Source organism: Canis lupus, chromosome 17 (assembly GCF_003254725.2).
Source record: "Canis lupus dingo isolate Sandy chromosome 17, ASM325472v2, whole genome shotgun sequence".
Taxonomy (NCBI): domain Eukaryota; kingdom Metazoa; phylum Chordata; class Mammalia; order Carnivora; family Canidae; genus Canis; species Canis lupus.
Window position 1 is genome coordinate 7,960,205 of NC_064259.1, and position 22,009 is coordinate 7,982,213.

Sequence of the window (22,009 nt, forward strand, 5' to 3'; positions counted from 1 at the left end):
GAGACTTAAGTTAGGAATCTTTAATTATAGATGTCAATTTTCTATACATCCTCAAAAAAGATTTTCTGATTCTTTGTTCTCTATAGTTTTATCATAAATGTACAATTTCCTTTGATTTTTCAATACACCTTTAATCCTAAAAATGACTTTTTTCAATCCACCAACAGAGTAATCTACTCTGCCCTGAAAAACCAATGATCTAAACAATCTCTTTCCAGATAGGCTTTCACTCACAGGGCTTCAGCTACTCCTGTACCAATGACTCTCAAATATTTCTAGCTTCAACAAACATAGTTTACTGCTTTGTAAACATCCTAATTTGGCTGACTCACAGGCGCCTCAAACTGAGGACTAAAATAGATTTGTCATGGTCTCTTTTTTTTTTGTCATGGTCTCTTCTAAAAGAGCTGTTTTCCTTTATTCTTTCTTAATTAGTGGTACCATTATATATCTTATCATAAAGTAGGAACCTAGAACTCATCCTTAATTAAGTACCATACATATCTCATCTAATCAATCGCTAAGTGCTGCCAAATATAATTCCTTCAAATATTTCTCAGATTCACCCATATTTTCCATCCTTTTAACCACTGTACTAGTTAAGTCTTCATTATCTGAATTACTGAAAAAGCCTTTGACTAGTCTCCCTACCTCTTATATTGTTTTCTTCTAATTTATCCTCCACATGGTATACAATGATCTATCTTAAATGCACCTCTAGTAAGAGGAATCAACTTAAAGTCCTTCAGTGGCTAGCCCACCTAGAAAAACTAAGTTTAAGAGAGTATATATTCATGCCTAGTTCTATAGCTTCATTCTGGTTACTGAATTCCTTACACTTAACATTAGGACCATATTGCAGTCTTCAGGCCAATTCTGGTCTGATGTCTATTTTTGTAAAATTTCACTGGAATAAAGCCACACCCATTCCTTTATGGACTTCAGCAGAGCTGAGCTGCAACAGAGACCATATGGCCCTCAAAGCCTGAAATATTTACTGTTTTTTCCTTAAAAGATTAAAATTTGTTGACCCTTGCCCTGTACTTCAGAAATATTGAGCAGTTTGCATTAAACAAACCAACTGTGCCTTTTCTATTTTTCATCCTTTGTACCTATGCTCATGTTGTCTCCCCCAAATCAGAATGTGCCTTTACCCTACCAACCAATCTTGCCCTGTCAGCCCGGGGCTTTATCCTGTGCATCCAATATACCCGGTCCATTCTTCTAGCATTCTATTTACCATACCACGTTGAATTATCTGTATACCTTATTATTACTTTAGAAGATACTCATTAGATTGTGGGGTGTTTTTTTTTAATTAATTTTTTAAGTAGGCTCCACACCCAATGTGCCACTTGAACTTATGATCTTGAGATCAAGAGTCAGGTGTTGTACCATCTGAGCCAGCCAGGTGCCACAACTGTGAAATTGTTGAAGGCAAGCAAGGAGTGCATCCTGACAGATGACACATTAAATACTTAAACGAATGAATAAATAAGAGAACAAAAATACCATATTAGCTGCACAGAGTCTAGAAATAATGCCTGGCTTATAGTATTTTTTTTTTAAGATTTTATTCATTTATTCATGAGAGACAGAGAAAAAGAGAGAGAGAGAGAGAGATGCAGAGACACAGGCAGAGGGAGAAGCAGGCTCCATGAAGGGAGCCCAACGTGGGACTTGATCCCAGGACTCCAGGATCAGGCCCTGGACTGAAGGCAACGCTAAACCGCTGAGCCACCTGGGATGTCCTTATAGTATTTTTGAAAAAAAATTTCTAAATGCCAGAAGCCATGATAACTTTACATCATTTTTTTTTTACATCATTTTTAAGACATGTTATAAGTCAAATTTTGAGTTTTCCTTGGATCCCTAGGGAGAAACATCCACTGAAAGTATACTGATTTCCCTTATTTTAAATTTTCCAATCTGAAATTCTATAATCACTTTCTTACAAAATATAAAGCTGAACATGTTTTACCTTTTCCAAATCAGTAAGTCTCTCCTGCAGTTGTCTCTTCTCCACCTCTGCTTTTGCTAATAAGATTTTTCCATTCTTTAAGTCTTCTTCTAGGCCAGATATTCTACCTAAAAATGCAACATTTTAAAAACAATAAACCCACGAATTGCTTGTCCCTGTGTGTATCAAATTAAGAGTAAAAAATTTCAGAAGTTAAAAAAAACAAAAAACAAAACAAAACAAAAAAAATTTCAGAAGTTGCCTCATAGTTTGGAGCTGTTATTTATGAGCAGTTTTATAATTGTCGGTAGAGTGCATTATAGGGAAGTCAAGTGGAACCCAAAACATTGCTTAGGAAGTGGTTTGACAACTTTAAATATTTCACACTATTTTAAAGTAAACCTTCTATTCATAGAAGTTGTAGCAATGCATTTCCAACATCCAATCTTCACATAACAGAGTAGTGTATTCAGAAATATGCTATTCCAACACATTATCCATCATCCAAGGTTCTTTCCAAATATCAAGGTTATTTCCAAAATACAAATTATCAAGATGAATCCAAGTGTAATCTCTACGTTAATACCTTGTAAGTCATTAATTATCTCGGATCCGTGGGTTCGGTCCCTCCTTTCAGATTCTAGAACTGACTGAAGATTCATAAATTCCTTTTCAAGTTTTAACTTGGCAGTCTCTAGCAGGCAATTTTTATCTTGGAGATCTCTATTGTTAGATTCCAGCTGCTGAATCTGTTTTGAACTTTCTGCCTGGGTTTTTCTTAACCGGGCCGTAGTATCAGATTCTGTTCTCAGTAAAGCATTGGTTTCATCCAGCTGTTATTCCATTCAAAATCAATCAAACAACAAACACAGGTATATGTAATGAAAATACTTCCATTTAGTACTCCATTATAAACTAAAGTAAAAAAACAACAACAGAAAAACACCTAAAATTATTTTCCTAATGATTTCCCTTTAAAATTAGAGGCAAAGAAAGCTTTTTTATAACACTGCCAACTAAAACTAGTATTAAGAAGTCATCATAAAAGAAAATAATAATAAAAATTTAAAAAAAGTCATCATAAAGAATATTCGATATCCTTACTACAACCGAGATTGACCTACTTGTCTCTGGAGCTGATTCACTTTCTCGGTGGATATTTGAGAGTTCTGATTTCTTTTTTTCAAATCTTCAAGTTGATCCTTTAAACTGTTAACTATGACAAAAAGCATTTCAGTGGCAAGCTTCAACACAACACACACTTACATACACACTTAAGTTTTTTCTTGACAAGTATTTAATATTCTACACCACAAACCATCATTTTCCAAATTCCGCTTCTTGTCTGCTTCGTGATCAGCTTTCCGCTGATATTCTGCATTTTTGTGCTGAAGAAGTGCCTTTTCTCTTTCTAATTGTCTTAATGCTGATTCCACATTTTTCCTTAAAGTAATCTGAAATAATGCTTAAAGTTATTACCAAAGGAAAGTATGCATAAAAATCAAATGAAAACAGTATTTCAGTATTTCAAGCAGATAAGGACACTTTTAAAAATAAGCTGTTAACTGCTACTTCGTTAAAACTCACAATATTTTCCATTATTTTCAAATAGCACATCTCTCCTAAATTATCAAGACCACAGTGCTCATTGTTTACTACTCAAAGTCAAGCTTTCTGAAATATTCCATCACCAATGAACCATCTTCACTTGATATACACTAGGGATCTAAAATATTATCAACAGAAAATTAAGAAAAGAAACTGGTCACTTTCTGTTGTTAAGCCAAGTAATTAATACAAATGCAAATGTTTTTTACTTGAAATATCTGAACATACTAAATTAACTCAAGTTTGTAAAAACAACAAAATGAAGTATAGCATCACAGTTACCCTGTAGTTTTAGTTCTGTTCACCAATGCTAGAAGGTAGGTCTTACTATATTATCAAGATATGTATTAGTTATGGTTCTAAGAGAACTCTGTAGGTAAGTCAGGCATCAAAACTTTTAGTGAAAAATGTTAATAAAAATACAGAGCAACTTTACCTCTTCTTCTAATTCCTTTGCTACTTTTTCAAGTCGAGTATTAACAGATCTAAAGAATTTCAAAAGAAATAGTAAGTAAAATCATCTCTAACTCATAATAAAAACATTTACTTACTATAAATTTTAAAATAACCAAATAATTACTTTGTAACTCTTCATTTTTAGTAACATGCTTAGACAAATTTTAAAATACAACATTTAATTATCTATAAAACATACTTGCACTTTTGCTCTAGTTCTTCTTTGGCTTGTATCTCAGTGCTGAGGTGTTCTTCTAATGTATATAATTTTTTCTGAATCTGTCAGTAAACAAGAAACTATAAAGTTTGGTCACATTTAAAACATAAAAAGCTTAAAGAAAACAATGACAAGCTATTTTCTGAGCTGACTATAACCTCATCTATAATGGTACATACAGATTTGTACCTTCTTAATGTGACTTTTACTGACAGGGGGAAAAAAATTCTCCAACTTTGGTCTCTATCACAGTACACATGTATGCAAACATGTACATGTCTACACTACACAAATATATGAGTGAGAAGCCCTAAACTTGGTAGAATTCTTCTACAACACCAAGTCTCTCACTCATTATGAATAAAGGATATCTTCCAGTGTTCTTCCACAGATTATTTATATAAAAATACTGTCACTATGTGTTCTTATAAGATGAAAGGTCTATATCTGAAATAAATATCTGCAATACTTTGAACTGGCTCAAAAATATACTAGTGCTCTTAAAAATAAGAATTTGAGCTCTTCTTTATACCTTTCTACACAGTGCCAGGAACAGTACTATAAAAAGTTAGAATCAAGAACTCTTTGAAGAATGATAGCTAACTGTTTAGAAGTCATTTCCTTGCCATTCTTTACACCTTCATCTAGGCCAGATATATTGATTTTTAAATAAACTAAAATCAGAAAGTATTAAATAATCCATCTTTGGAGCATTATTACCTTTATAAAGAACTTTTTGAGTTCCTTTTGTGCCTTAGGGGATTGTGGCAGGCACTTTACAAATGTTGTCTCATTAATCCTAACAATGACCCTAAGAACATGGTAGTGTTGTACCTACTCAATAAAGAAAATGTAATTCAAAAAAGGTGAATAACTGGGCCAAGATTCCTTAGCTAATAAGTGGCTATCCCAAAAATCAATCCAAGTCTATTAGATTCCAAGGCCAACATTCTTTCCATTATTCTTTCTAGTGATAAGGTTCCCCATGGTTTCTTAAATATTTTATGTATCTTAAGCAAAAAATATTATTTTTCCCTAATAAGAATATACAGGCCAATGAACAAGTCAAGTTTAATTGCTTTTGGCTGCTACTGCCTTAGTATAATTTGACCACACTAGTTTTCACATGCTAATCAGTTATATATCCTTGATAAATAAAACTAAGAAAATTACATAATACATATTTAAACAATAGATCCATAAGGGCAATAATGAAAGAAATACTTGGTAGAAAAAAGGTTGGAAACTTCTCTCTCGGGCAGATGTAGCATTCCAAATGCTAGGTGGAAAATGGCTATATCAAAAAATTGCTAGAGTGATGTGCTTTTCTCAGTTTTCAACATATGTGACATCAACATACCTCTTGACTTTCCTATTTAAAACAAAACAAAACAAAAATTTAAAATGCTTGTATTCTTTATAAAATTCCTAAAATAAATCATACCAGAATTATCTAACCAACTCTTTTACTTTCTATAAATTTTAAGGAGAAAAATGTTTAGCATCCTTATTAATGTGTATGTGTGTATATGATTTACTTTTGAACAGTTACAAATTACAGAGGCCATAAAATACTGTAATAGTTCAATAAAAACACCATTTATCTAAATTCATTCCGAAACACTCAAAATATTATTTCCTCTACTGTTTCCGTACCCTTATACCTTATTATCTATAGTATTTTAGAGTACTAAGATTACAAAAGTTTCTGATGTTATAGTTGTTTATAAACCTATTCCATCACTTTGCTACTAAAACTAAGCCTAAAGCGATGTATAATTCTCTAGCTACTGTATCTTAACACAATAATAACTGTCAAATAAATGAATCATTACAATGTCCTATAAATTGTATTACAACAAAGAATGACATCTATTGATTCAAAAAGTAATATCAAATGAACTTTTAAACACATGGGTATTACTAAAATTAGTTGAACATGTGACTAAAATAGAGTAGTAAAAATCTATACATACTTCATTTTTCCTTGATTGTAATGAATCATTTTCTCTACAAGATGAAGACTCACTTAATAACCTAGAAGAAAAGGCAGGAAATAAATCCTTTGCATGTCATCCTAATCCATTTTCTAATAGCCCCAAATTCTTCTCAGAATTAAATTCCAACCACAAAGATTTCTCTTTTTCACTTCAACATATTTTAAATGAAGCAATGTTTTCCCCTCTACACATTTATCATTCTCAATAACAAAATGCTGCACTTTTTTTTTTTTGCTCCCCACTCATTGGATGTTCTCTTCTTTAATATTGTTGAGATTGGAGTTACTAAATGGGCTATCCTTTGCCCCTTTTCATCTCATTTTGAGTTCCCGTAACTATTTTATCTAGAAATCTTCTAGAAAAAAGATACCATTCCTCCTTTTCAAAGATGACATCTCGATTCCCAGGCCTTAGTCCATAAATCACTTCTATTTAATTGTCAATTTCTCTCTTTAACTGTAAGGTCCTTCCTCGCTGCCTATAAAAATACTTTAGTTTCTCCAGGCATTTTAGTGAACATTACAATAGTTTTTAGAATACTATCATTAGCAGGGTGGTTAACTTATCCTGGCTTGCTAGAGATCTTCTTAGTTTCAGCATCAAAGTCCCTTGCCATATCCTAGGAAGCCCCCCAGTCCTGGGCAAATCAAAATAGTTGATCATCCCTACCATTATGGAAGTACCAGAAGTTTCTCAAATATATGTTTCTCAAATGTCTTTAATGCCTCACTCCTCACTGCCTGTCAAAGTCAAAAGTCCCTCAGTATAGCACACAACAATCATCATCTGCTGCTTTTCTTCCTCTGAACTCCAACTCCAACACAGTTTTTAATCTTTTACTCACTGCAACCAGTATTTATTGGCCTTGTGCCAGGCGCTGTGCTACATGTAGGGATTACAGGCAAGAAACTTGAAATCATCATTAGGTCCCCCACATGATGTAATACAGTAATATGCATCTTATGTTTGAGCCCTGCTAGACCACACTACTCTGCTCCATATGTGTGCCAATATGCTTCCCTTGTTCATCTTCTCACAGCTCTTACCTAACCTCCCCACGTCTTGGCCACTGGCCACTGAAAACCCTTTCAAACCCTTTCGTAGCTTACAAATACGACCTCTTCCCTGAGGTCTTACCTGACTCCTTACCCTCACCAGAGATGTTCCTTTTATTTCAGATATTTTGGGACCTTTCTTAAGGTAAATATCACTTTCTACCCTTCATTATGACTGTATTATTCTTTCACATCCCTCATTAGTTGATAAACTCCTTCAAATGCAGGCATTTAGTCTTACTCTCTGTCCCTACAAAGAATATAGAACAATGCCTTGCATACATTTGTAAATGCGTAACATTCAGAAATAATGTAATTAGCGGCACCTGGGTGTCTCAGTCAGTTAAGCTTCTCTGCCTTAGGCTCAGGTCACGTTCTTGGAGTCCTGGGATTGAGCCCCAAGTCAGGCTCCCTGCTCAGTGGAGAGTCTGCTTCTCCCTCTGCCTGCCACTCCCCCAGCTTGTCCTCTCTCTCTGACAAATAAATATAAATAAAATCTTTCCAAAAAATGGAATTAAATGAAAACTTCTGACAGTCTTTTTTTAAAAACTCAAAAGTTTAAAACAAATTAACACTTTTTCTTCTCACACGGTAAGATAACTCTTTACAGCTAAATACTGAAAACAATAAAAATCTAACAAGTCACGTACAGATTTTCTCTATAGTAGGTAAATCCTATAAAAGGCAGCTGATTTCCCACAAAAGCTTTAGGAATTGGAAAAGTTTCTACATCTCCTTTATCATCTTCGATGTCATCAAAATTGCTGCTGTCTATGTCACTGCTGAGTTCTGGTACTACAGGAGCTGCCGCTGTTAAAAGAAAAGAAATGGATAATTTTCTTCATAATCAAAATACACATTAACCATCCAGATTTTGTTTTATATCAATTACATATTATTAATAATATGTATTAATACCAAACATTATACAGTAATAATATATAATTAATAACATTATGATTTACTATAAAAAATTTTGGTAATATGTTTTACATTCTTTCATTTCAAAAAATTAAAATTTTATTCAAGTATTTTATTACTATATTACAACAGTTTTAAGTATAGATAAATCAATTACACAAGGAGAGTAATATGCTATCATTCTAGGTATACAAACTGCAAGCAACAATAACTTGCACACACATTCTTTAGTCTTTGGCTTTTTAAATTCTTTAAGTTAATATTTCCTACTCTCAAAATGAATTAATGTCAAATACACAAATACACATAAGGTGAAAATGAATTATTATGCTTATCCTAGTATTCACCAAAGTATGGTCTACATAAATATTAATTACTGATTTATTAACTCAAACATATTCAAATTAAGGGGTATTTCCCCCATTCTGAAAATTATTGAGATCCATAAAAAACTGGACAAATTAAGAAATCTGATTATTATAGAAGTATTAAAAAGTATTGCTAATGAATACAAATTAGTTTAAGATACACTGAGGAACATTTAATCATAAACACTGCCACAGAAAAATATGAAATAAATTTAACCAATTTAAAATTGGTTAGCATTAAGTGTATCAAACATGATTAATAATTCAAAAGAGTAATCAATTTCTGAGATTTGAAACATGATGGAATGGAAATATTTCAATTTACTGACTTACTCTCTCTTATGTTATCCCAATTCCATTGATCATTCTTAAAGAAAGGATGCTGTTTGATTTCTTCTACCCCATTTCTCCCAAGTCGTACCTCCCTAAACAATGCAATTAAAGACTGTATTATAAAAAGATTATGAAAAAATGAAAAAAATAAATTCATATCTTGGGTATCAAATCACAAATGATTTTCAGATATCATTATTAAAAGTTTCTGCTTAGATCTTTCTAAAAAACAAGCAATGCTAATTTTACAATATATGATCTCCCTAGATTAAAAGGATTATAAAGTATAGTAAATGCTATGAAAAGTGAAATGTATTTCCATCTGTAGTTTATATCAAGCAAAAGTACACATGAGACTTTCAAATAAAAATATTCACTTGTGTGTGCCAAAACCGCATGACCAGCTCCAGGATGTAAAATGGACAGTGTTAACTTCAGACACAGAAGACTTATTTGAAGTCCCCCCAATAAAAGTGTTATCTTAAAAGTCTCTTCTGGGGCACCTGGATGGTTCAGTCGGCTGAGCATCATCTGTCTCTTGGTTTGGCTCAGGTCATGATCTCAGGGTCATGAGAATGAACCCAGCATCAGGCTCCATACTCAGGGCAGAGTCCAATTCTCTCTATCCCCACTACTGCTCCTATGTTTTCTCTCTCAAATAAATAATTTTTAAAAGTCTTTAATAAAATATTTATTAAATCTCTTTCAAATAAATTTTTAAAAATCTTTTTAAAAATCTTTAATAAAAAATTCTTTTAAATGTTTTAATTAAGATCTATTCTTAAAAAGAACTATATATTGTTAGAAACTATCTATCTTTACTCTGATAATTGTTATCCCTACATTTATACTAAAATTATCATTCTGAATACAAGAAAAATATTAACAATTTCATTCTCTGAGTTTTCAATGAAGATTTTATAGAAATAAAAAGCATTTTTTACATGCCCTTGGAGCCATATTAAATATAAACAGAAAAACCTATAAACTTTAGAGGGAAGTACTACTAGCCATAATGATGGCATTAAATTCTTTTCCAAATATCTTTTCTCTACCTACAATCATTCTTTAGACTGTACCACCACCCCAATAAATTGCTAAGGCAAATCTTTCATGAATGGTAGGTACTCCTTTTATTAACACGTGCTATGTCCTGTTTTATATTTTACCTTTCAGCACCAATTATGGTCATCCTTATTAATCCATTTAGTCCCAAATCAAACATTATACAGAATTTACTGTTTATCAGCATGGACTGTTTGTTAATCACGTAATTAACAAATCTTATAGTTGATAAACAAAATGATTAACCTCTCTAATGAGAAAAAAATAGCAATAACTTTTCTTGCTTCAAATGGAAAAAAAAATCATGATATTCAGTTTGAGGAGAATAAGGAAAGTAACTGTCATCAATAGAAATATATCCTGCTGTAGCTACTCTACAGGTCAATTCTGCTACACCAACTCAATTTTAAAGTGTGTATCCTAGAATTCCACTTTTAAGACTTTTTCCTACAGAATGTATGCAAGATATAAATGCATGAGAATAGTCAATGTAGTACTGCTTTGACAGCAACTGGCTGATAAACAATATGGTCTGTTAGCATAGCACTTTCGAGCTAGAAATCATAGCACTTTCGAGCTAGAAATGCCCTCATTATCAATCTGACCTGATGCTGTTATTTATGGATAAGTAAAACTTCTCCAAAAAGAAAAATTACTTCCCTAAAATCATAATGCTGGTGAATAAAGTTTGGACTGTGGTGCATAACACCCCCTTATAAAGGTTGGTCCTGTGACAGATTGATTCTTATCACAAATCTGAAAGAACTAAATAGAAAGGCCAAGGAAGAAACTCCAAAGAGTTTCCTATCTTCCCTTTTCGAGGCAGATTTCAGTGTTGTTTACCTATTTTGTTTTAACAAATATAGAATTTCCAAGGCAGATTACTCATATTCAAATGCAAAAAAAAAAAAGGGCTGGGAAGGAGGCACTCCCAAGTCAAATACAAATAGTTTTTGAGATTATAACCTGTCAAGTATGTATCTGCACAAAACACTCGTCTCTCAAAAGTTGTACAGTAAGAGTCAGGTGGCTTAATCACTTCAAAGGATAAAATGTGAATAATACAAGTTTTATTTCTCTCAAATGCATTATCTTACCAAGTTCTATTTTTTCTTTGTAGCCATGAAGGTAGGCTTAGAGTTAGATTACAATGGGGTTGCACACCCATAATGACGAGAGTAACCCAACACCAGGCCTACCAGTAGGAAATGGCTAATCCAGAATTAAAAGCAATTTGGATAGAGAGAAAGAGATTTCATATGTAAATAAAAGCTATGCTTTCATTTCTACAAATTTAAAAGTTAAAGGCTCTCTACAAAGAAATTCAATGTATATTACCTATCTGTTAAGAAGGCGCAAATGAGATTCTTCGCATGTTTAGAAATTTCTGCATCTTCAGGGAAACACAGTGAGTTTTTATGATCCATAATTTTGCTATAAGTTCCTACAAGTGAATCTGCATAAAATGGAGTATCCCCTAAAATTCCAAGAAAGAAGACACTGAGTGTAACAGAGAATGCAAATTAAACACTTTTCAACTATTATTTAAATATGTTAGGTTTAAATTTGTCACATGCATGGAAGAACAAGTAATCTATGGGCCAGGAGTCTCAGTCCAAACACATCAGAACATACCAAGAATGTGAATGTATTTAAATTTTAACCATACCAATGAACTATCAACTCTTAAAAGCAAAATAAAATCAATGCTAACTCTAGAATTTGTTGTTGCTTTTACAATGGGAAATGAAATAACTCACTGGATAATTAAATAAAAAGATTACTAATACTAAGTAGGATCAGATAGATCAGAGTCCTCTAATGCTTGAGCTGGATCAATCTCTTTTTTGAGATTACTCTCTAGCTACACGTGGCAATTTAAAATTAAATAAAATAAAAATTTCAGTTCTTTAGTCACACTAGCCACATTTCAAGAGCTCAGTGTGGCCAGTGCCCACCATATGGGACTGTACAGACATAAACCATTTTTATCATGATAAACTGGACAGTAAAGCTCTAAGAGTTAGACCAGACCTATTATTTCACATGTGATTTGCCAAAGATGACACATAGCTAGAATTGAAAATGGCATAAATGGTCTCCCAAATGCAGTGTTCTTGCAAACTAATGGCTAAGATAAAGAGGCAGTGAAATGTAAATAAAGACAGAAAAAGCTGAAGGCACCATCTTGGCCACTACTCCTCTAAAAGCCAAAAGAATTAAAGGCCCTGCCAGTATGACTCAACTATAAGTTACCTTAGTACAAACCAGAATTTCTCAAATCAGACAATCCAAAAATTTCAAAAGGGGTGTTCAGGTAGTTTCTGTTTGTCTTCAAAGAGGGCAAAGGAGTGCTTTGAACTCAAGATTTTTCTAGTGCCATTTTTAACTGCAGTAGAGCTTTTAAATGAAGTCCAGTGCTAACCAACCTGAGCAAGCACCAGATTAGGCTCAGAATACTGTAAATTAGTGTCATTCAAAGTCATTAAATTCAACTCAAGAGTTGGAAACAGTAGCAGGAATTTAAATGGTTCCTTCAAAGGAGCTATGTGACTTTCTCCAAATATTATTATTTTCTAAATTCCTGGAGAGTCTAGGCAAATTATAGACTATATTCTACTTTAAGAAGATTGCAAAAGATATACCTAATGTATCATCAGATTGGGCCAGAGGCGGGGAGAATGGAGCTACCTGGAACACAGCCTGCATATAGAGATGCACTACAAAAATAAAGGCCCAAAACAACGTAGGTCATACTATGTCTTCAGTTTAAGCATAACAAGATCAATACTACATACACAAAATGGTCACCAAGAGAAGGCAATTTATGCCACAAAAACATTCCATGACTAATTATTATTAAATATACCAGAAAGTTCTGGGTTTTTTTAAAGAAATAATAATAATAATCATACAGATTTTACAGATTTTCCACTACTAATTTTTTTAGGGTCCTCCTCTAGAAAATAAATTCTCCAATTTCTAAAAATAATTTTCAACTTTAAAGTTGTTTCATATAATGTTATTAGCCTTATCACACTTGCCTCAGAAAACAGATTTGGCTATATCTGTCCTCATTCCCAAGCCAGATGATTCAGTCATTGGCTTCCTTAGCCAGAAGATATTTTTGTGACCTCATAACTTAGGAAAGGGAAATCTTAAGAATAAAATCTATTACGTAAAGAAAAGTTTTGAAATACCTGAATCTTTCAAATTTTGATTTGCGCAAAGTAAAAGAAACTGTTAAATTTGCTTCTGAGTTTTTTGATAATGAAATACAATTATAGAATACTTTTACCAATAATCAAATGGTCAAAAACTATGATTTATTTTACTAGAATGAAAACCATATGTAAATGCAAGTAATAAACAGAAGAAATACAGTTGACAAAAGTCAATTATATAATGTAATTACAAAAACTAAAGAATACTTTTAGTTCTCTATTATTGGAACAAATATTAACAGCCTTATACTTAAATATTTACAACAAACACGATTGATCAAGAAAGTCTTAGAGGCCCACAGCACCAGTAAACTTGCTTCCTTTTTTTTTTTTTTTTTTTAGTAAACTTGCTTCTTGCTCTAACATTTTCTTCATACAAAAAGGCCTACTGAAGGATTGTTTCCTATCAATATACTTTTATTCCTTTTATATTCCACTAAATTACTGTGCCAGTACAACTTGGCTTTAATTTTCCAGTTAATAATCTGTCATATATGATACAACTAATTCAAAGTTTTAAAAATACCTACTTCTTTCATGGGACACAACTAATTTCCTTATATTCTCAAATTCTTGGTGTAAAACTAATGTTATGAGAGATAGATTTTGAAAAAAGAACTAGTTAAAATATTTACTTACCCACCAGCATCTCAAAAAGGAAAACACCCACCGACCACCAATCACATTCTCGCCCATAGTAACCATCACCCCCTTGTGATTTGAGAACCTCAGGTGAAATATAATCAGGTGTTCCAACTGCTGTATCACAATGCACCATGCCTGTCTGGTAAAAAGCAAAGATAAAGAAAAACAGTTGCATGTAAAAACATACACATATAAATGCAACTAATTCATTTATTACCATATAAACAGTAACTACAAATTGCTACCAAAAGAACTTCATTGCTGATAACTTTGGGAGGACTGGAGATAAGTGTATTACGAAGTGCCTTAAAGTGTCCAGATTACAAGAAATCAGGGATAATTTTTCAACTCTAAAATACAGAAGGCTTCATCAATGGAAGAAGGAAAAAGTGGTAAACTCCACAGGAATTCCAAACAAATCAACATCTTTTGTTTCTTTCTTACACTACTAAGTAGTTGCAAGGGAAGTACAAAATGTGATCTTAAAAGTAGTGATCTGGGGAAAGAATTAGAGAGAAAGGAAAAATTGTTTTCAAAAGAAACTGTAATTGGGCAGCCTGAGTGGCTCAGCAGTTTAGCACCGCCTCCTGCCCAGGGCCTGATCCTGGAGACCCCGGATAGAGTCCCTTGCTGGGCTCCCTGCATGGAGCCTGCTTCTCCCTCTGCCTGTGTCTCTGCCTGTGTCTCTCTCTCTCTGTCTCTCATGAATAAATAAAGAAAATCTTTAAAAAAAAAAAAAGAGGGCAGCCCTGGTGGCGCATCGGTTTAGCGCCGCCTGCAGCCCAGGGCGTGATCCTGGAGACCCGGGATGGAGTCCCACGTCAGGCTCTCTGTATGGTGCCTGCTTCTCCTCTACCTGTGTCTCTGCCTCTCTCTCTCTGTCTCTATGAATAAATAAATAAAATCTTAAAAAAAATAAAAAATAAAAATAAAAAAATAAAGAAATTGTAATTAAGATTACAGAGAGCCTAGTTTGGAGGCTGGATAAACCAACAGTTATTATTTTTTTAATCAAAGATATTTATTTATTTATTCATGAGAGACACAGAGAGAGGCCAGGACATACAAGGAGAAGCAGGTTCCTCGCAGGGAGCCAGATGCAGCTCAATCTTGGGGCTCTATCCCTGGACAGGGATCACACCCTAAGCCAAAGGCAGATAGATGCTCAACCACAGAGTCACCCAGATGTCCCCAAACAGTTATTAAGAAAAAAAAATGTTAACTCTGAAATAATTTTGTGTGTCCCCTACAGTTGAACAAGTAAATATACTGTAGATAATGAGATCCAGATTTCTCACTAACTACAAAAGAAATTACCAAAAAAAGGAAGACTAGAATGAACCCTGTGGTATAGGACAAGAATTAGAAGTATCAGTATGAACTCATGATTTTTAATACCCTATATATACAAACAGGTAAGTACAAAACTAAACATGAACATGTGTGTGCAAATGGACTAGCACATATAGTAGATTCATGATACATGTGTCTGCTGACAAGGCCTAGAAATAATGGTACTTGAGGAGCAATAAGCATATCTAGTGTTCAAATACTGATTTCTAAATACCATTCTTGAATAAAAGAACTCTGGGGGCACCTGGGTGGCTCAGTTGGTTGAGTGTCTGTCTGCCTTTGGCTCAAGTCATGATCTCAGGGTCCTGGGACAGAGTCCTGAAATAGAGCCCTGTGTCAGGCTCCTGCCGTGGGAGGGAGTCTGTTTCTTCCTCTGTTGCCTTCCCACCCTGCCCACTCATGCTCTCTCTCTGTCAAGGAAATAAATAAAAATCTTAAAAAACAAACAAACAAACAAACAAAAAAAACCCTTAAAAAAAAAAAAACCTTTAAAAAAAAATGTTTCTTGGAGAAGTGGCTGATTCCAAAGCTGGGACAGATAAAAATAGAAGACAAGTAAGTCTTCAACAACTTATAGTGTTAAAAAATAAGAAAATGATCCAAAAAGAGGGCATATCTAAAGGTATGCCATGATAAGCAATGGAGCCATGATAAGCAAGCTCTACACTGAGTTTTAAGGTATGAGTAGAAACCTGCCAAGAAAACTGTATTCAACAATATATCTGAAGTCCAAGAATCATGAAATTGATTTCATTGCATAAAAACTACATGTAATTTGAGACCCGTGAACCATATGGCACAAAAGGTCAAATGATAAAGAATGAGGGTGAAACAGAGGGATCATATGACAAGCTAAGGAATTTGAACTTTCCTCAACAGATGACAAATCTACAGAAGGGTTTTAACAGGAGAGAACATAAAGAGGTAAGCATCTTCAAAAGCTTCCTCATGGGTACTTTAAATGATTAAGATTAAATGTTTATTTGCTAAAATATATCTGGTGTTTTATAATGGGCAAAATATTATAAACGGAGAGATTCAATGAAAACACAAAACAGGTCAATCATAAATCTTGAGGTTGTCCAAAAGACACTATTCTAAATGCTTCCTGTGAAAGCGGAAAAAAAATTGTAACTGGAATTCTTAATTATCAGAGAAGCATTAGGAGCCTCCGCTTGACTGGACTGCTACCCAGGCAGGAGTCAGTTCATTTTAATGATCAAGGATGCAGGGGCTAGCAGTAGGGGCTCCTTTCTCAAACAGGCATATCCTTCACCTTATAAAAATCTCAGCTAGTGCTAAGTCCTGCTTCTTCTTTGTTCTATCTAAAAAACAGTCCAACTGGTTTATAAGTCCTTGTCCATTTGCACTATACCGTGCCCAAAGCACAAAAAGCTGCCTGTAATTCTAGTTATCTCCTGGGGTAACAATTATTACTTTTATTAGGGCTGTGGTTAAAAAGCTCATAGTTTTTGAATGGTCTTTCCCTATTGCTCCCATAAACCAGTTCTTTTCGATGTATAATTTTGCAGAAAATAGGTTTTTTTTTTTCCAGAAACACAAGTAGAAATGTCTCCATTTTACAACCTGGTGTCACCTGTAGAAGGGTTAGAACATTAACAATTTACCAATTCACTTTAAAAGAAGTACAGCCTCAATTTAATCAAATAGTATACATTAGAATATTAAGGAATAAAACTTTATATTATTTTAAGGTAACCTAAAATAGTAATATAAAATGTGCCCTAAAAGGTGTTAAAGGTGGGGACGCCTGGGTGGCTCAGTAGTTGAGCACCTGTCTTCGGCCCAGGACATGATCCTAGAGTCCCAGGATCAAGTCCCACATCAGGCTCCCTGCATGAAGCCTGTCTCTGTGTCTGTCTGTCTCTCTCTCTCTCTCTGGTCTCTCATGAATAAATAAAATCTTTTTAAAAAAAAAAAAGGTGGTAAGGGTGGCTATGAAATGCATAATGACAAGCAAAGACAAAACTCTATTTACCTAATTAAGCAAGCAATTTTAAATAGCAGTACTTCTAGGCTATCACTGAGACACATTTATATGTAAATATACTACACTGTGACACTCACTCATATCTACATATTTTTTTCAGAAAGAAAAAGAATAGCAGCATTTAGAAAACTAAAATAAAACCACAATTTATTAATGAGAGAACTTACTGACATAAACCAGTACTCTTAATTAAATGTAATAGTAACAAATTATTTTAGTCCTTGTAGGTAATAATTTTTAGTTGTATTTTATTTTTGCATTTATTCACAGCCAGAAGAGCTAAAAAGTAATTTGAGAACTCTGTCTATATTGTAGATAAAGGATTAGGAAACTTTTCTATAAAAGGCCAGGAAATATTTTAGTGATATTTAATAAGTACTTTAGGACTTGTGGGCACATATCTTAAACCATCTTTTAAAAATGGACATTTTCAGTACAGGAGCTATACAAAACCAAGCCACAGGTCAGATCTGGCCCTGCACTCCAGTTTGCTGATCCCTTCTACGATATGCAGATGAATGAGAACAAGACTAGAACATTTCTAACAGCTTTGAGACCATAACAATAATCAAACCAAGGCCAATAATGTGATGAACTTGAAACTTGCAATAGTACTATTCACATTAACAGTTAACATAACAAAATTATAAATTCTATGTACTATAGCTTTTAATTAAAAAAAACCTTTGTTCTTCAACATAGTTGTTCTCATCATTAGTTTTACAGAATAGAGGTCTTGGGTAAAACAACATTTTTTAAACTACAGCATTTCTTTCTTTCTTTCTTTCTTTCTTTCTTTCTTTCTTTCTTTCTTTCAACTTCAGTATTTAAAAAATATATATATTTACATCAAAATTAAGAATTGCTGTTCAAACAGACACAAATGCAAAGCTAACATGAGCATTATCTGTGGAATCACTACTGAGATTATATAAGGAATAACTGCACATCAACAAGTTGGTTTTAAAAAGGTGAAAAGATACACAAGTAATTTATGAGATAAAGGACTAACAATTATATGAAAAAAGTTTGACATCATTAATTATAAAATAAAATTTTAAAAAACTATTACCTTATACCAATGGAATTGGTAAGATTTAGAGAATGAATAATAGGAAAGTTGAGTAAGAACATGGAGAGACACGATCTCTAATGCACTCAACTGTTAACAAGAGGTTATAACATTTACAGCCATTCTGGAGGTCAGTAATACTTTACTTATGTATCTTCTAAGTCAGAAGTCCCACGTATAAGTGTATATTTAGAGAAAACCCTTGTCTGAACACACATGGGACATGTCTGAAGATATTCAACATCAATGTTTAACTACATTCAACACAGTACTCTTGGTAGCAGGTTGCTGATGTGGCCTAGGAATCCAACACAAGGAGGAATAAGTAAAACTACTAGATAAATCCTATGGAACACTGTGATGGAATGAGCTAATTTACATATATCAGAATAGATACAAAACAATGTTGAGTGAAAAGAAGTAAAAAAAAAATGACATCTATATTATTATACTATTTCTAATTTATACACATGTACGTTAAATTAATAGCCTGCAAGAGCTTATAGTAAAAACATGACAGTAGCTGTCTATTAGGGAAAGAGAAAATGAGACTGAAATGAAAAGGGGGAAAATATCATAAAATAACTAGATGAAGTCTTTCTGTTGACTACTAATGACAATAAGTGATGAACCAAGCAGGATTATTAGCTGAGCTATATGTACTTGAAAAAATAGCAAATAAAATTATATAAGCCACATTTTACTTTGTCTTATAAAGAGACAATGTAAGAGATTTAAATTGCTAAATTTAGTATTTACTTATATGCTTATAAAATTATTCTAGAAAAACCATATTCTGTCCTGTTCCTCACACTCTATACCCTTTTCTCCCTAACCATCACTACCTACCCTAAAAACATAGTGTGACTTCTCTACATCCTCCCAAAAGTTTTTGATTTAATTAAAATCAGAATACACTCATGGAACCACAGCACATAAACATCACTCATTATGCACAAGAGACATAAAAAAAGTTTAGCATTCTATTAGAAAATTTTTTATACTGTATTTTAATTAAAGATAATTTTTACAAAAAATAAAAAAAAATAAAGATAATTTTTACTACTAACCATTTCACACTGTAGTATGATAAACACCACAAGAGGGAGCTTTAGGGACAAATGCTCTATCTATTAAACACTGACTGATGTATGCAGAACATGGACACAGTGACATATACATGAAGAAGACCAAAGAAGAAAGGAATGTTAAGTTTTACTTGAGCAAACACAGCATACAAACCTAGATACATGAAAACAGCCTATGAACACAGCACAAATTCTAAATAACTAAAAACATTACCAGAGTGATTATTAGATTATAGTGATTATTATTATTATAGGAGAGTCAGATTAGGATTATCAGGAAGAACTTTCCAAATGAGGTAAAATCTGAGCTGAGCTTGGAAGAATACAGAATGCTGATGAAGACAGTATGATTTATAAAAGCGTCACATGGGTGACATGAATAAGAGGTAAAGAGAAAAGAAAATCAACTTAATTAAAAATAAACATCTTAATAAGATATAAAACAAGACAAAATCAGAGAGGGAGACAAATCATAAGAGACTCAATCACAGGAAACAAACTGAGGGTCACTGGAGAGGAGGAGGGTTGGGGGATGGGGTCACTGGGTGATGGGACGTTAAGGAGGGCACGTGATATGATGAGCACCAGGTGTTGTATTAGACTGATGAATCACTAACCTCTATCTCTGAAACCACTAATACATTATATGTTAATTAATTGAATGTAAATAAAAAATTTTTTACAAAGTTAAAAAAAAAAGGTATTTTTGTTAAGAAATATGATTAGATATATAAGCACACTGGAAGGTTATAAAAACCACACAAAAAATATCTAGTTTGCTGTCAACATAATTAACACTTAGAGTCTGATACATGTAAGTTACCCTCCAGATCCAACAGGGAAACAAAAAAATAAAAATAAAAAAATAAAAATAAAATTATTCTCCCCATCAGGAATTACTGCCAGAAATTATATATAGTATACTTACAGAGAAAAAGGTGAGATATAAATTTTGAAACAAAAATAAATCAACATCATAATTGGCTGTGAGGTTAAAACTACTGAATCTATTAATTATAATGTGAATTGTTCAACAGGTAAAGTACACAATAGATGATGGCCTTAAATTTACTCGATATGGTTGATGCAGATAGGGTTGGTAGCAGACAGTATAACATAAACTTCTGGGATCCCTGGGTGGCGCAGCGGTTTGGCGCCTGCCTTTGGCCCAGGGCGCGATCCTGGAGACCCAGGATCGAATCCCACATCAGGCTCCCGGTGCATGGAGCCTGCTTCTCCCTCTGCCTATGTCTCTGCCTCTCTCTCTCTTTCTCTCTCTCTCTCTCTCTGTAACTATCATAAATAAATAAAAATTTAAAAAAAAAGATTTTAAAAAAAAAAAAAAAAAAAAAAAAAAAAAAAAAAAACATAAACTTCTTACCTCATTTTTTTAAAGGAAAAATACAGAAATAATGGTGATGGACATAATATTCATGTACCTTTAATTCATATTTTGTGTCCTATTCTTCACCTGGATCATTTTGCACATGAGCTAGTTTTAATTGATAGCAATTACTTGTCACCATTCTATGGGGAGATATCTAAGTTATCTGTATCCGTATGTCCCTTATATTTGCCAAATCTAGTACTATATAAGAAATAAAGCACTCTGTAGCTAGATGAATGATCAGTAAAAAAAAAAAAAAAGTTTTATTTTGTTTAAGTCACTACACAGCAAAACTAAATTTATCTTTGTTTAAAACTATAAAGTCGAGATTTGAAGTTTCTTTTATTTTTGTTTTAAAAACTAGCTTTTTTTTTTGTACTTATTACTTACTTCATCCATCTTCATACATGTGCCAAAATCTGCTAACTTTAGATGTCCATGTTTATCCAAGAGCATGTTGTCAGGCTTTACATCTCTGTGAATTAAGCCCATGGAGTGTATGGCATCCAGAGCAAGAACAACTTCAGCAGTATAGAATTTGGCCCATTTTTCAGGCACGTCATAGTTACTCATAAGGTTTACAAGATCTCCACCAGGCATGTACTCCATTACCATGTACAGATACTTATCATCTTGAAAAGCACAAAAGAGCTGTAAAACAAAACAAGAAGAGAAAAAAAAAGTTTTTAGGAAAGAAAGAAAATCTAAAGTTTAAATGGGACAAAATCCAAAACAATTATTACTATTGAAAAATACAAGGTATTTTACAACCAAAAGAATTTTGGTTGAATTTTATGAAATCTTTGATTTTAGATTTGGACATCTCTAATGGAAAACAGGTATGAGACAAAACTTTTTATATGGTTACTTCTGCATGCTGACAAAATATACATAAATGAATCATTTTCTTTCTTAGAAAACACAAGAATCTATTTAAATAGAGATATTTTAAAAGAGAAACAGAACGAGGGACATAAAAGGTGAAAGAATGACAGAAGAATTCATAGTTTAAAAAAAAAAAAACAGCTTTCTGAAAACAAAGCAAGCTACTCCACGTAATTTACAAAGAAGAAAGCTGAAGAGGCAGGAGCAGTTGAGAAAAATTTCAATGATACCACATTCAATGGCTGTAAGCACAGGGAGTAAGCACCAGAGCACTGTACAAGAGTGAGTCCCTGGTGAACACATCTACAACAGGGCCTGTTCCTCTCCTATCCCCTATCATCTTGTTAATAAGCAGCAGGGG

The 22,009-nt window shown here is 33.2% G+C and overlaps 1 protein-coding gene across 14 annotated transcripts in view; it reads right to left on the reverse strand.

Moving 5' to 3' along the window:
- Positions 1 to 22,009, reverse strand: part of ROCK2 (Rho associated coiled-coil containing protein kinase 2) — a 143,850-nt gene that overhangs the window by 34,796 nt on the left and 87,045 nt on the right. For 12 of the 14 annotated variants that reach the window (XR_007403332.1, XR_007403337.1, XR_007403336.1 and 9 more), the window contains exons 5-17: positions 21,154 to 21,414; positions 13,847 to 13,991; positions 12,629 to 12,703; positions 11,322 to 11,460; positions 8,919 to 9,010; positions 7,947 to 8,106; positions 6,218 to 6,278; positions 4,224 to 4,303; positions 4,005 to 4,053; positions 3,279 to 3,414; positions 3,085 to 3,176; positions 2,547 to 2,793; positions 1,982 to 2,088 (exon numbers count right to left, since the gene is read on the reverse strand). Coding sequence is in view for 9 of the 14 variants with exons in the window: in XM_049096146.1 (XP_048952103.1) it covers positions 1,982 to 2,088; positions 2,547 to 2,793; positions 3,085 to 3,176; positions 3,279 to 3,414; positions 4,005 to 4,053; positions 4,224 to 4,303; positions 6,218 to 6,278; positions 7,947 to 8,106; positions 8,919 to 9,010; positions 11,322 to 11,460; positions 12,629 to 12,703; positions 13,847 to 13,991; positions 21,154 to 21,414 (1,644 nt within the window). In the remaining 5 variants the exon portion in view is untranslated. The remainder of the gene's footprint in view (positions 1 to 1,981; positions 2,089 to 2,546; positions 2,794 to 3,084; positions 3,177 to 3,278; positions 3,415 to 4,004; positions 4,054 to 4,223; positions 4,304 to 6,217; positions 6,279 to 7,946; positions 8,107 to 8,918; positions 9,011 to 11,321; positions 11,461 to 12,628; positions 12,704 to 13,846; positions 13,992 to 21,153; positions 21,415 to 22,009) is intronic. The other 2 variants (XM_049096148.1, XM_049096153.1) reach the window with 1 other exon arrangement.